At 48.7% G+C, this 14,895-nt stretch overlaps 1 protein-coding gene across 1 annotated transcript in view; it reads left to right on the top strand.

Annotated features, from left to right (window-relative positions):
- The first annotated feature begins 3,128 nt into the window (after window positions 1-3,128).
- Bmp6 (bone morphogenetic protein 6) overlaps window positions 3,129-14,895 on the top strand; it is a 147,115-nt gene continuing 135,348 nt past the window's right edge. Inside the window, exon 1 of the mRNA XM_003468861.5 lies at window positions 3,129-4,545. Coding sequence (XP_003468909.1) covers window positions 3,906-4,545 — 640 coding nt within the window. The 5' untranslated portion in view covers window positions 3,129-3,905. The remainder of the gene's footprint in view (window positions 4,546-14,895) is intronic.

A 14,895-nucleotide genomic window follows, 5' to 3' on the forward strand; every position in this document is an offset into this window, starting at 1 on the left:
AATAGAGCTTTGAGGACGCAGAACGCTCAGATCTCAGGGCTTTTAAACACCCCAGCCATACATTTTGTAAAACTTTTATGTTAATTGTAGAAGCGGTGACTTAGGGCTTCCGGAAAGGCAGTCAAATGGGGCCAATGTGTGATTTAATATAAAATTATAGCTTCAGTTGCAACTTATTACTAATGCTATAACTCATAGGAAAGTATAGGGAGTATTTAATGTATCGAATTAGTAAGCAGTACCTTTGCAAAATAGAAGTTATTTGGTCAAGTGCGTTATGTTTAACACAACCCTTCATAATATACATGGAACCAGGCGAACTACATTTTAGAGAGTTGGCAATGTGAATTAATTACATCGTCCCTTGATTAACATCTAGGTACAGGATTCGCACTGTTTCCAGTGTCGCCACATTTGGGGGGATAAACCTGTGTCTTAGAGCGAATGTTCCTCACTTCCTCGTCAAATGGGGCAGGGTAGGACAGCAACCTATTTCCAGAAACTGTCGGCCATCTGCAGGGAATATCAGCCAAGCAACCAGATGTCTGCTATGGATTGGCTCCCACATCTGGCTTTTGGAACGAACGCCTCCTCTTCCCTCCCCACCCCACCCCACCCCATGTTTTTGAGATGCACACAGAGAACTTAATGAAGCTTGTCCAAGGAGCACAGGGGCAGGGGGTGGTAATATTTCCGTGTCCTGCAGGGGGCGAAGTGACCTCTGATTTTCTCAAGGCGGTTTACACAAGTTCCTGCAAACTTCAAAGCCAGATCAGCTGCTCTCCTTTCAACTCCATCCTGCCCCATCCTCTTGAATCACATGTGGGCTTTATTGGGGGCCCCCATTCTTAGATCTCAGAGGGAGAATCCAAGTCTCTGCGGGGAGCAGGTGGGGTGGTGATGAGGATTCTTTGTCCACCGCATCCCAGTTAACTTCGAGAAGCAGCAGTCCTAAACCTGAGCGTATGGAAATTTGTGGACCGTGCCTCTTTCCCACCCTCATGGCCCCCAGGCCATCGAAGGGCTTGTCTGTGTGTTTCTCTGCAAACACGGCACACACAGGTTGGGAGCACATGGTACTGTCATCGGAATACGTCTGTCAGCTGACTGTCACTGTCCTTATGATCACTGTCATGTCCCATTTCACAGCTTCTTCAGACTTCCTCTGGCTCTGAAGAGAGACGTGTCCATCCGGAGTCACCATTAGCACCTTCTTATTTTCAGAAGTCCGTCTCAGTGGGGGTGGAGAGCCCAGGACAGACCTGGAGGGCTGCTGCTCAGAAGTCTACTTGATAATGTGTCACTAAGCGTCATTTTGGACTCCTGTGCCATCGGTGCCTCGTCTTTCTCTACTACAGTTTAAAAAAAAAGGGGAGATGGTATAGGTGTGTGTTCTTCTTCTCTAGGTTCTCCCCTGTAGATGCCTAAGTGACAGGTAGGTCACATAGGTCCGACTTTGTGCATTAAATGGCATAGACCTGCTGTGAGTTCTCACCCCGTGCTAAGGTTTTTACAGTTTCCTAGTTTCTCATTGCCTTCACAAGCTGGAGCTGCTTTGCTTTCATCTGTTTTTCCTGGAAGTTCTAAAAAGAAAAAAAAAATTGTGCAGCTAGGTTTTGTGGAAGCAGGGGGTCCATGGCAGGAAACCTACGTATATTTGCTGGGATTGTGGATCTCTGAGCAGAGCTAATGGCTGCTATGTGCAGTGTGGCAGTGACTGTAGGCTTGTCACATGTCTTAGAAGAAATGATGCAGCTCTTCAATTCTAAGGGACCCGGCATCCCAGACCAAGTAGTCATGGACAGAGGCCCTGCAGATGGTTAGACGCTGGCTTTCAGTGTTGCTGAGGTTGTGTGGTTGTGTGTCAGTGGACAGGACTGTCCTGAATAAGCACTGTGCCCAGGCCAACAGAAAACTGGAAAGCAGGACCCAGTGGTTGCTTGGAAGTAAAGACCTGTACCCATTCAAAATTGATTCTTTGAAATAGTATGGGAAAGTTCATAAGATCTGGCCCAGCAGAAATCCCGTGATTTCATAAGGCTGCGAATCTCATGGTCTACACTGCTTAGTCCTGGTCCCCATACCTTGGAGTATGTGAGCTAAAACTGCCAACCCAGTTAATCACAGAATCTGCTTGATGTACTTTTACCAGGCACAAAGATCTAACGTTAAAAGCAAATTTGCTTCTAGAGTCCAGTGATGACTGGTATTCTTGGAGACAGGAGAGGCGAATGAATTTGCATCCTTACTGGCACAGTTGCTGTTGGTGTGTTACAGTGTGTAAAATCCACAGCAGTGTGTCTCAGGGTCCCATCACCCCGCCATTCAGGGCACATGCCAAACCCCTTCCCTGCTTGGAATTATCTGTACCAGGTATCCCCAGGTTTAACCTTGCATGATGTAAACTAGGTTGTATTTAAATGCAACATTAATAGACAAACTGGAGAAGCAGTGAGGCATTTCCAAAGAAAGTATGCTTGGCTTTTCTGTTACAGTAATGGATCACACCTTTCTTTTGGTTGCTGCTTAACAAGCCAAACCAAAGCCCCAGTGAATAGATAAGTCAGAATATTCAACGGAATATTCAAACCTCAGGACTCCAGGCTGGCTTATGCTTGGCCCTCTGTGTGGCCTCTCTGTGAGCAGCTTCCTGGGAGGGTGTGTCCCAGCTTCCAGCAGCTGCCTTTGAAAGCCACGTGTCCGCTAGACGCCTACATTGCATCCAGAAGAAACTAAGGAGGAGACGGGAAAACGACCTATTTTTTTTCAATTAATCCAGGCGATATTAATTTAATAGATTTGTTTACTTTTATTTAACATAATCTAGGCCTTTGACGTAATAGGAAAAAAAAAGAAGTGCTTCTCTTGGCGCGCTGATCAGATCACTCTTCCTAGCGGTGACCCCTGTGCCTTTGGTACCCGGTGACTCCCCGGGTGCCTCCAAGAATTCTCTGTACTTGAAACTTACCCACAGCGGAGGCGACGCCCCTCGGGAAGGGAGGGTGAAAGAAGGGGGCGGGCGTATTTAAATAACCCGTGAAGCTCTCTCTTCATTGGTTCCCAGCCTGTCGGTCACTCGGGAGGGCGGGGAGTCCCGGGGGCTGGAGTGCGGTACCTGAGCTGGACGCGCAGCAAAAAGCCCACGTTGGCCGCTCTGTGGAGCGCGGCGCGGAGAGGCGGGAGGCTGCGAATTCCGGCGCCGACGCGCGGCCGCTGCCCCGCGCACCGGTCCCCTTTCCTCCCAACCCTTCTGCGAATCGGCTTGGCCGGACAGCCAGGGGAGCTCTGAACGGAAAGCAAGACCCTAGGCGCCTCGGTTTGGGGAGGGGAGCGGTGTGCGATTTGGAGAGGGGGGCGACAGTGCCCGAGGGGCGCAGAGTTAGAGAGCCAGAAGGAAGTTTAGCCTCGCGAAGACGACTGGCATTTCAGGACGCCTCGTCGCCACAGCCTGGGCCCTGCGGTGGGGTGAACTCCACGGTGGCCCTGCGGGCCGAGGAGGGGTGCGCGCGGGGAGGATGCCGGGCGCGCAGCCCCGCTGCTGAGGCCCCATTGCCCCGTCGCCCCGGTCCAGCGCAGCTAACCAGCCGCGAGGCGCGGAGCAGTGCAAGCGTGCGGGCGGCAGCGCCCGGGTGACCGCGCCGTGACCCGTCCCGGCGCACCCCGAAGTGGACGCACCTGGCCTGGACCAACGCTGACTTCGGGCTCTTGCACTTCGCCCCTTTGCCTGCCCTCCAGACTGGGCTCCCTGGGGGTGCCCCGGACGACCATGAGAGATAAGGACTGAGGGCCAGGAAGGGGAAGCGAGCCCGCCGAGAGGTGGCGGGGGTTGTTCGCACCCAGGGCAACCGCGGCGCTCCGCCGCTCGACGCCTCGAGTGGCCCTCGGGGCCGCCCGGCCGGGCGGGGATGCCGGGGCTGGGGCGCAGGGCGCAGTGGCTGTGCTGGTGGTGGGGACTGCTGTGCAGCTGCTGCGGGCCCCTGCCGCTGCGCCCTCCCCTGTCCGCCGCCGCCGCCGCCGCCGGGGCGCAGCTGCCTGGGGACGGCGGGAGCCCCTCGCGCTCCGAGCAGCAGCCGCTGCCGCCGCAGTCCTCGTCCTCGGGCTTCCTCTATCGGCGCCTGAAGACGCACGAGAAGCGAGAAATGCAGAAGGAAATCCTGTCGGTGCTGGGGCTCCCGCATCGGCCCCGGCCCCTCCACGGCCTCCAGCAGCCGCAGCGCCCCGCTCTCCCACAGCAGCAGACGCCCCGCGGGGAGCCCCCTCCCGGGCGGCTGAAGTCTGCGCCCCTCTTCATGCTGGATCTGTACCACGCCCTGTCCGCCGATGACGACGAAGATGGGGCGTTGGAGGGGGACCCGAGGCACCCAGGGTTCCACGGAGGGGCCAGCTCGTCCAGGCTCCGGCCACCGCCCGGAGCCACACATCCCCTCCTGCGCAAGAGCCTCCTGGCTCCGGCACCTGGCGGCGGCAGCGCGGCCCCTCTGGCCACCTCACAGGACAGCGCTTTCCTGAGCGACGCGGACATGGTCATGAGCTTTGTGAACCTGGGTAAGGACTTAGGACATTTCGCTACTTTACAATATTCCCGGCTTGGGGGTGGTGAGGGTGTGAAGGGGTGAGGAGTCCCCCCAACGCGGTGGCCCTGCCTGGCGCCTAGTGTGGCGGGGGTGCGGGGACGCGCGGGCTCCGCCACCTGCGCCACCTGCGCTCTGAGCGCCCGGCCCCGCTGCGCGCTGCGTAGCTCTAGCACTGGCGTCCCTGCCACTTTTCTCGCGGGCGCCCCAAGTGAGGTCCGCGCTTTTCGCACTCCTGTCCCGCTCCGGTTAAGTTGACTCTGGCGGAAAAGTCCCATGAGTGGCCATCCTGGGAAGGAGAAGCCTTGTCAGCCCTCCCTCCCTTGGGAGCTGTCTTTTGATCCTTTGCTATTTTTCCTACCGCGATTTTTAGGGACTCCGATAACATTTGAGAACTTTGGAAACTTGGCCCGAGCGTTTTAACAGAAATCTACGGAGTTGGGGGAAAGGAGGCTTTGGTGGCAGAGAAAGGTCCCGCTAAGAGCACGGAGCGCGCGCGGGTCTCAGCCAGGCGGAGCTGGCGCTTATCGGGGGCCGCACCCCAGCCCACTGGGGTAATCCGTACAGGACCCTTGTGCATATGCCCTTGGCCGTGGTCCCCACGGGCTGACGCTTTCATCAAAGCGGCTTGAGCTGCAAGGGCAGGGAAAGGGTGCGGAGTAGGGTCGGGGTTGGGCGCTGAGCTGGGCTGATCCCGTTGCCAGGCAACAGAATGGAAATTCAAGGGCGGCTAAATCGGGCTGTGCCACAAATGCTCTGTGGCAAACCGGGACCGAGTCACAAAGCCTTTCCCCACTTTCGGTCGTCTCCTCTGCAAATGAGGAAGAGCAGAAGAAGAATCTTTTCGGAGTCTCTGATTCTGTTTTGTGCCTTTCTTCATTCAGAAGCGTAGGCAGGGATGGAGGGAGAGCGTCCTCTATAGAGGGAGCTGGGGCGCATTCGCCACGCCCCGAATGGGCGCAGCAGAGCGTGGGGTGCGTCTCGGAGGGCTTCCTGTTTGGGATGGGACACGCAGCTGTGCCCGCGTTCCTGGATGTGTAAGATTCTTGCCAAAGTAGCGCAGGGGCTCCAGGAGAGATGGCCGTCCCCCTAACGGCGTTATGCACGTGCGCCTGTCCCCCCAAAATACCTGGATGATCCTCTAAAAACAAGTGTATCTGTGATTCTCAATTCCGCTGAGCTTTGGGGCGCGGAGGACGGGAGGGTAGGAGCCAAGGGTGCGGAGGCCGGAAGATTGGCATCCAGGCTGTGCAGAAATCCTCCTGGGAAATTCGTGAAACAGAATCTCACAGGGAGTGGAGGCGCGGAGCCTGCCAATCTGCCTCCTTCCGCTGCCAGGGGTTCTGATTGGACAAGGATTTTCACAATTTATTGGAACCAAATCCAAGGTAGAGCCACCTCCAGGAAGCACCCTAAGGAGATTCTCTGTAATGTCAGTGAATACTCCTCAGTGGGTTGGGGCAGCCCGGGCTGGGGGAGGCAGTTTTGTTCTTTACTCTTTTACGCTTCTGATTTAAGAATTCCACTCCTCAGCTCTTTCCCTCAACGCCCCCCTTTCCGCCCTTCCTCCAAGCTTCCAGACCACTTTGGAAGAAACGTCTTGTTGCCCTCTGGGGAGAGTCCTCACCTGAATATGAGTGTGGAAAGACCCACAATCTTGGGTCCTCCACGGATAACCACAGGTTCCAGGTTTGGAAATCAATGCCTGTGAAACTTGGACCGTGGTTCTCAGTTGCAGCTGCTGGCTGGCATTATTGGGGCGGGGGGTCACCTAAGGACTCAGGGATCCTCGGTCTTCTAGACTCAGCACCATTGCATCAGGGTTCAGGCTATTGTCGCAGGCCCTGGAGACTGAACTCAGGGCCTTTGCTCAAAACTTCATCCCTATCCTGTTTTTTATTTTTTACTTTTGAGACAGGGTCTTGCAAGTTGCTAAGTTGCCCAACCTGGGGCTCAAACTGCCTCAGCCTCCTGGAGCCCTGGGATTACAGATGTACACCACCATCCCTGGATCAGGCATCTTTATTTGATTTTTTTAAAAAAGTATCTTAGATTTTTTCCAAAATGCTACCAAGGCCAAGAACCTCTGGCACAGAAAAGCCTGACATCTGAAGAGAATCCATGTACCATCCTAGTAAAAGACTAAGAGCTAAATTTCCAAATGTTTCTACGTGTCAGAATCACCTAGGGCTTTAAAAAAATTCTGATGCCCGGTGACTTCCAGTCTAGGTCAGTCAGCGTGTGTGTGTGTGTGTGTGGGTAGAAACCAGAAGTCTGTATTTTTAAACCATCCTCAAGTGATCCCAGAGCTCGGGAGCTTCAGATGGTATTCGAAATTTCAAGGGCTGGCTCCAGGGAAGTTTGTAAAGTATGTGACGTTTATTGTGCTTAGTGACCTCCAAGTGCCCCTTGTTCCTTGCTTTTCTGACCTTTTGTGGTCTGTAGATACCCACAGCTTCTGAATCACACTATTCGAAGCTGGTTGACAGCTACTCTTTCTAAGGCGATGGTTTAATGTAGTATCTGTCTACTCGTGTTCTCATTTTTCATAAAAGATTTGTTTGAAATCTGGAAAGTTCCAAGAGAGCTCACCAGTAACATAATTCCAGGCATGAGGACAGGCTACTGTGGCATTGAAAGAGAGCTCTGGGAAGGGACCGCTACCCCAAGCCTCTCCTAGCCCATCCCTTGGATTGTGAAGATAAGGTCAGGCCTCGTGTAGTGGCAGTGCTGGGCCCCATGCCATTAAAGGAGAAACCCTTTCCTAGGTAAGTAGAATCCAAGCTATGACCCATGCAGCTGACAATCAAGCTGTTCTATTTAACCCTAATCCATTAGGCAGGGAGAAAGGGGCATTTCACAATAGGGTAAAATCTGATTATTATGGCTCCGAGCAAGAGAAGGACAGGTCTTTTAAAGAAAGCAATTGCTTAGCAATGTGGCTGCTGTAAATAAGGATGTTGGGAGGATTCCACAGATTTCCTAATTGATGTCAGTGTCAAGTATACTACTGTCTCCCATGACTCATCTATTAAAGAACCTGCACAAGATAGCGGTGCATTTATCTCATGGATTAAGAAAGCTACACAGCAGAAGTTACAAGGGAAAGTTTTCCATGGTTGTAAACATACCTCTTCTGTGGGGCTGGAGGAATAGTTTAGTCATATGTTTAAAACACCCTGAGCTTTGTCATGCAACAGGACTATCAGGAAGTATGAATCAATAGGATGAATGTCTCTCCTAGCCGGAATGCTGGTCATTTGACCGACCAGCTTGTGGTTGTTTTTGTTGACTATTTTAAACTCTGTCTGGGTAAGCAGGCTGGGAGTAAGGACTCACTGTCTATCACTGCTGTGGCTTGGTCACTTGCTGTGCAGGTGAGCTCGTGAACCTGCATTTAATCAAGGGTAAAGGGGCCATTTTCTGTTTATTTTTCCCTGCTAAAAATGCCCTGGCAGCCTCATAAACAACCTTGTCGATTTAGTAACCTTGGAGAAGCATCCCAAAAGATCCTTGAGGTCCCTCCCAGCTGAAAACGCACCATCCCAGAAAAGCCCTTCTCTGCCTCTCTGGGTGTGTGAACCGGGACCACTCCACCCGAGTTTCTGCCTCCACAGCACCCTGCTTATTTCCTTCCTTGTGCTGATCACGTGGAGGTTTTCTGTGTAAATCTGCTTGCTCGTTTGTTTGTGTGTCTGTGATGCCAGCCACCAGAGGCCAAAATCCTGCTAACCTCTTCTAGGAGCCTGTGCATCAAACATAATGGTGAGCGCAGGAAAGTTGCTTTGAAAAGATGAAAATGTTGACAAGGGAGATAGTACCGGTATCTCAGCTTTTAAATTCACATTTCACTAACCAAAAGATCGGATTCTTTAGAAATGGGCCACCTGCTTTTTACTGAGTAACAAGTTAGACCATTGAGATACGTGGTATTTGATGTGTATCACAAAGCGTTTCCCAAATGTATCTTGATATGTAATACGCGTTCCGTGTGAGAGTAAAATTGATGCTTCCTTAAATCTGCAATTTTCTGCATTTCAGACTTCATTTATTTATTTTGAATTAATGAGGTGTTGATTTCCTGATGCTAGGATTAAATGAAATAAAAAAACAAACTCGAATCGTGCTCAGAAAAGGGAATCACTCTGTGTTAGTCCAAGTAACAAGAAACTTATTGTACTAAAAATGCTGGCAATCTTCTGAACAAAATTACTCTAGGGAAACATAAATTAGAAGAAAAATGGAATACTCCCTCCTTGTCTTTGTAACCAGATACACTGTACTGTCTTTCCCTCATAAACATAGGATCAGTAGGACTATTTTTCATTTAAGCTGCCTGTACTTATGAAGATTTTTGTTAGCAGAAAATAAATCCATGCCTGCAAGCTACTCAACAGCAGAAGCAGTTTGGAGAAAATTTGCAGGAGTATGGCTCATGGCTTGACAAAGCAGTGGATGTTCTCTGAAGAGATTTAAATGTGAAATTCAGTGGTAGTCCCGCAAAAAAGTTGTACAAAGTGTTCTTAAACTGAGATCAAAGGGCAAGCAGATACCATTGTTTAGACCTCAGATGGAGTTTCCTTTGGTTGTCCTTCTAAGAATGGGTATGAAGCCTTTTGTAAATGTGCTGAATCATGGTTAGTTAGTTCTTCCTCTTAAGAGTTTACCTCTGCTTAGGGATGTGAGAATCTCTGTAGGAGAAAAGAATGCTCAGCCCTTTATTCAGCATAGGACAGTTGTGCTGCATTCCAGTGTTTTCAGAGTCCAGCAGCTTTATATATTGCATTTCATATTTTGGTGCTGAAGATCAAACCCGGGTCTCATGCCTGCTAAGCACGCAATCTCACACAGCCCAAATGAATACTCACCATGAATATGGGTGGGGGCGTGGATCTGTGTCATGAAGGGCAGGGCAGCAAGCTCTGAGCTGTAACCAGCTCTAACCTCTTTGTGTGCCAACCCCCCCCCCCCCCCCCCCGTCTGTTTAAGAAGCTGAAAACGAAGCGGGTGCAATTTCTGGGCTGATGAACCAACTTTCTGTGACCTTTACCAAATCTGTCTTCTTGTCCTGTGTCCTTTGCTACTTCACAAGATGAATTATTCTAAGGAGTCCTTATTTTTCAACTCAGTGTTATTGCAGTGTTATTTATTTTTTCCACCTTAAGCTTGATTCTGTTTTCCCCATACTCCCTGCTTGGATCAATTTTTGTCCTTTTGTCATGGTTGGTGCTTCTAGCGGTGGCAACAACAGTAGCAGCATTTTAATCAGAAAATTGTTTCTGATAAGAAGCTGCCGCAAATATCTGGGTAACAGGAGTAGAAATCAATGGAGAAACTCCCTAGATAGGGACAATTTACAGAATCCCCACCCCTGTGAGCAGCTGTCACACATTAACCTGCCCCCTCCACATATGTGCCGGGCAGTGTCACCTAGGGGCTGACAAGGGAATGGCTGGGGTCCCCTCTTGTGTTCATTACAAAGAGCCAGTGCCTTCTGTTGTCCCTGTTCCCCCGTTTTCATTCTGACAGCCGAGATAATTTTTTACACACTTTCTCTCTTTGCATCAGACCCTTGACCTCCTGCCCAGCGCCCATCTCTGTGCCATCTTTTTCCTTCTTGAAATTGGTGAGCCAGAAAGTGGCCCCTAGAAAATATCAAAGTGATGACAGTTGTTATCAATGAGAGGGAGAATCATCGGCACTTTGGTAAAAATTAGAATGTTAAAGAGTAAACACCACTGACCTCTCAAGATTTTGCAAGTGCTAGGCATTCTCAGAGCCAAACTCCTGCCTGCTGGTCTTCGACCACAAGCATTAATGACACGTTGCTGGTCATCACTGAAACTTAGTGGGAATTTTGTTTGGTTATCAGCCTTTTGAAGATATTGTTGTCTATAGTTTTTTTTCTCTTCCGATGCAAATCATTCAGCCAATCTACCTATCTATCAATCGTCTGGGAAGTTACATGCCATGCAACAGATAAGTTTTGGGGGGTTAATTGTTAGCTTACTTTGTTACTCAAAGACTTCAGGGCTTGAAAGGTCCTCACCTGTCACCTAGCCCTTTGTGTTTGCACTTGAATTTGTGAGATTCATTCAATGCCATCTCCTCGGCTCTTCTCTGAGGGACAAACCGCAGACCTTGAAGTGGTCCTAGTGCATTCGTGGGATAAGGTCAGGAGGCCTGATCTGGGCTTGTATGTGTTTCTTCTCAATGGACAGCATTCTCTCTTAGAACCCCGCTTCTCTTTTTTAGTTAAGATCTGTAGCTGAACTGAAAACCACATTGCCCAGGCAGCATTGTTCCACCCATCTCCACAGGCAGCGATTCCCTTCCTGCCCTTCCCATCTCCATTCTTCAAGAGATTGGGCCCATAATAGAGGCGCTATCTAAATTACATCAGGTCCCTCGGTGATGACTCCCTGCGGTCCCGTTATCTCCAATGCAGTCCCAGACCACTAGGTCCAAGAATCTCCTTCAAACATTCTTGCAGAGTGAGGTTCTGGTTTCTAGCGGGAGAGTCTTCCTGACTTTCAAGTTCACAGGCACACGCCCTTGATTACGGATCCTGCTATTAGGCGGGGATTGTCCTGGCCAGAGAGATGTGCTTGCTGGTTGTGGGTCAGATTGTTTTCTCATCATCAAGGAGCGCTGGGAGGGGGAGGAACAGTGTGGATTCACTGTGTGTGTGTGTGTGTGTGTGTGTGTGTGTGTGTGTGTGTGTGTGTGTGAGGGGCTGGTGCCTGTCACCCCCAGGGCCCATTCACGCTGACCTTTGCTATCTGCCACTGTCCTGATTATCTCTCACCACTTACCCTTTCACCTTGTCCAGAATGTGACTTCCAGCCTGAACTGGCTGCGTTTGTCGATCATTTTCCTGTGTTTACAGTCTTGTTGGTTTCCTGTACATGAATGTGGGCAGAAAAAAAAAAGAACCAAAACCCTGATTTGTGTCTCAGCAGAGTATGAGCTCACTGCCCCTGGCGTGAGCGATCTTCCGTGCTGACGAGGCCGGGAGGTGTTTCATACTGGGCTTTGATTATTTGCTTGTTTGTCTCTCCCTTCTTTTAAATTAATGCATTACATTTAAATAATCTGAGAGCTGTGCTTGTAACTAGAAGGTGAGGGATTAAAAGTCCTTCCTTGACTTTATTTTTTTCTCAGATTTTATTTGTACACTCCTGTATCTGAGTAAGTTAATCAGAGAGAAGCTATGCCTTTAAAAAAATGGAATTGATGTTTTTATACAGTAGTTTTAAGTTCATAGCAAAACTGAGAAGAAAGTAAGATTTCCTTGGCCCCCTGACCCTACACATACCCAGCACCCTGATCAATATCTCCCTGAGAATGGTGCATTTGAATCTCCACTGACTTTTATTGCCGCCCACGTGTGCATCATGCTTGGCTCTTGATATCATAGTGCTGTGGGTTTTGGACGGATGGATAATGACAGGTGTCCACCCCTGCAGTGTCACGTGGAGTTGTTTCACTGCCCTAAAAATCCTCTGTGGACAAGTTGTCCATTTCATGGAGGGAAAAAAAATTCATGAAAATATAAAAATTCAAACTATGCAGAGTTAGGGAAGAAAAAAATCACAAAATCACCTTTGTCGGCTGATATTTTATCTGAAAAAAATAATATTGATTGTCTGTGACAGCTCGGAGCTTTTTATGGTGCTTCTAAATGCTGACAACAGATCCGTCAGAAATTGCTCTTTCTTTTTTAAAGTCTAGGAGTTACACATCTTTTTTCCTGCACATACTTTCACTGAGGTGTCTGTCACCATAGTACCTAGACAATCACTCAGGCAGAGACAGGAGTGATTAAATTTCTCCCTGGCTTGTGCTCTGCTTGATCCATGCTCTGCAGGATTTGAGGCACTGAAATCAAGAAGCCTGAAGAATGAACAAGAATTATTGGAATTCTGCACTTAGAAATTATTGAAATTTTGGGGGGTGAAGTTTGAGGAAGAATTAAATCTTTTTACTCCCTTTCTAAAAATGTACTGTGTATTAAAACTTAGTGTGACTTTAGGAGTGAGAAATTCCACAATACACACACAAGCATGCAGGCACGCATACACACACACACACACACACACACACACACACACACGTGCACAAATCTAGCTAGATCTGTAGGCAGAACCAGGGGAACTTTTCAAAGACCTCCGCAGGAGAAGCTATTTAGACCAGAGTAAAACTAAATTAATTGAAACTCCATAAATCCGGAGGTCTTTGTATTAATATATAGAGTAGGCTTCATTTACCTTTGAACTGTTTTCTATGAAAAAGAGCTACATGGATTACTGGCAAATAAATAAGAAAGTTCAATAATACAAGCAAGAAACAGAATAACTCTAAAATAAGTGCTGTGGAGCCCATAGCTAGCAATTCATTGTGTTATGTCGGTAAATTGTATTTCTTTATGAATCTCATACATGAGACATTTCATGAATTTTCCCCATCTTTCTTTGAGTATATTACCCATCCCAGTGGATCCTATTTCACTGAATTCTAGATGAATTTTCACCTCTTATTTCCTTCCACCTTCTACCAGCACAGAAAGAAACATTTTAAAAATAAGAAAGAGTTTGGGGGCTATGGCAATATCAGCAGATGCTAGAAATTTGACTTTGTTCCTTCCATAATGTGTCACTTAGCACGGGCTGTGACTTAATTGGAGTTGTTTGATCCTTCTGTCACAAATGCGCCTGTGTCATCATTGTGGAAATGGAATCCAACATGGCTCAGGGGTGCGGGTGGTACCCAGTGGGTGTTACTGTTTCTCCCTCGCCCATTGCATTTCTTTCCTTTCAATATAAGTTCTTTTCCCATAGTTTTGGTGTCTTCATCCTTAATCCAGCAGCACAGATTTCACACATTTCCATGGAGTTTTATACCATAGAAATGAGCCATTGCCCTGATTACGGTTAAGTCGTTGGTTTTCTTGTTGGTGCTAGAAAATGCTGGGGCCTTTTAAGTATACAGTACCAAAAAGGACTGTTAAGATTCAGAGACTTAAATTAGAAACCTTTTTTGTCATATCTTGTTCAAGACATTGGACTCAGATCCTGGGTCTCTTTTGCTTGTCTGTGAAATGTGAGTATTGGGCTAGATCAGTTTTTTCTCCAAAGCGTTTCATGGAACACTACTTTTCCAGAATGTTCTAAAAGAATCGTAGGAGCACTTAATACTGTATTATTTCTGTCTTTGAGATTTATCTGTCTGTCAGCATACTGAAGCCAGGAGTAGTCCAGCAGTAAAGAAGCTGCTAACTTGTAGTAGTTTTCTTGGGACTTACACCTACTCTTTAACCCTTTCTGCTGAAACCCCTTGATGTCAGACCCAGGCCTCTCTGCACCCATGGCCTCTTCTAACTTTCCTGGTTGTCTTTGGAGAGCCGGGTGGGGCCCAGGAGGCTGCATTTCCAGCCATTGCTGCCCTTCCGCTGTTGACCTGTATGACGCCGAGCTCTCTTCTCTCCTTCCTGGGAGTCAGCGGCTGCCTGCTGCTCGGTAACCAGCTTGGCTGCTGAGCCCCCACCACTGTGCCCTCAGCTCCACCTTCAGACCCTGCTGTTGGAAATGCTTTCCCTGCTTGGACTCTGTATCAGTCACCTTTCTGGTACTATAACAAAAATGTAAGAAAATCAATTTATAAAGAGAAAAAAAAATCAGTGTTGACCCGGGGTTTTGGAGGCTCCACTTCATGATCGATTGATTGATGATCCCCATTGCTTGTGGGCCTGAGGTGAGGCAGCATGGAAGACAGGGAGTGTGTCTGGAAAGTAGAAAGGCTCAAGGCCTGCATGCAGAAGCAGAAGAAAGAAGAGGAGGATGTGGGTCAGTGACCAACGAAGGCCCCACACCTTAAAGGCTCACAGTGCCCGGCTGGACCAGGCCTTTAACATATGGCCCTGTAGAGGACATTTCTGATACAAACTGTGGCAGAGCTGGACACTGTGCTTTCATGCTCTTGTCTTAAGGGCCTGCCTGTCCTTAACGTGGAATGTGCAGGAGATGTTTGTGAATGGTTTTCTTGGATGAGAGAACCATAAGATCGAGCTTTTAGGGATCAGGCCTGCTCTTTGCAGCTGTGCCGAGTCTTCACCCTGTATTTCACTTTCTGAGTTTAGTTTTGAAGATAGTAAGCAAAGAGGCAGACTCCCTTTTAAACATTTGATGTCAAACATTCAGAGTACTTGACTCTGCTGGCATCTTGTATGTGAAGCCTGAAATTGTAAAGACAAGATCCTGCTGGAAAAGATGCTACTATGGGTTTCTGTTTTAAATTTTGGGGCCTCTGGACAGGGCACAAGTCC

The sequence above is a fragment of the Cavia porcellus genome, unplaced genomic scaffold (genome assembly GCF_034190915.1).
Source record: "Cavia porcellus strain 051 isolate PalLab524CR breed Dunkin Hartley unplaced genomic scaffold, mCavPor4.1 scaffold_13, whole genome shotgun sequence".
In the NCBI taxonomy this organism is placed as follows: Eukaryota; Metazoa; Chordata; class Mammalia; order Rodentia; family Caviidae; genus Cavia; species Cavia porcellus.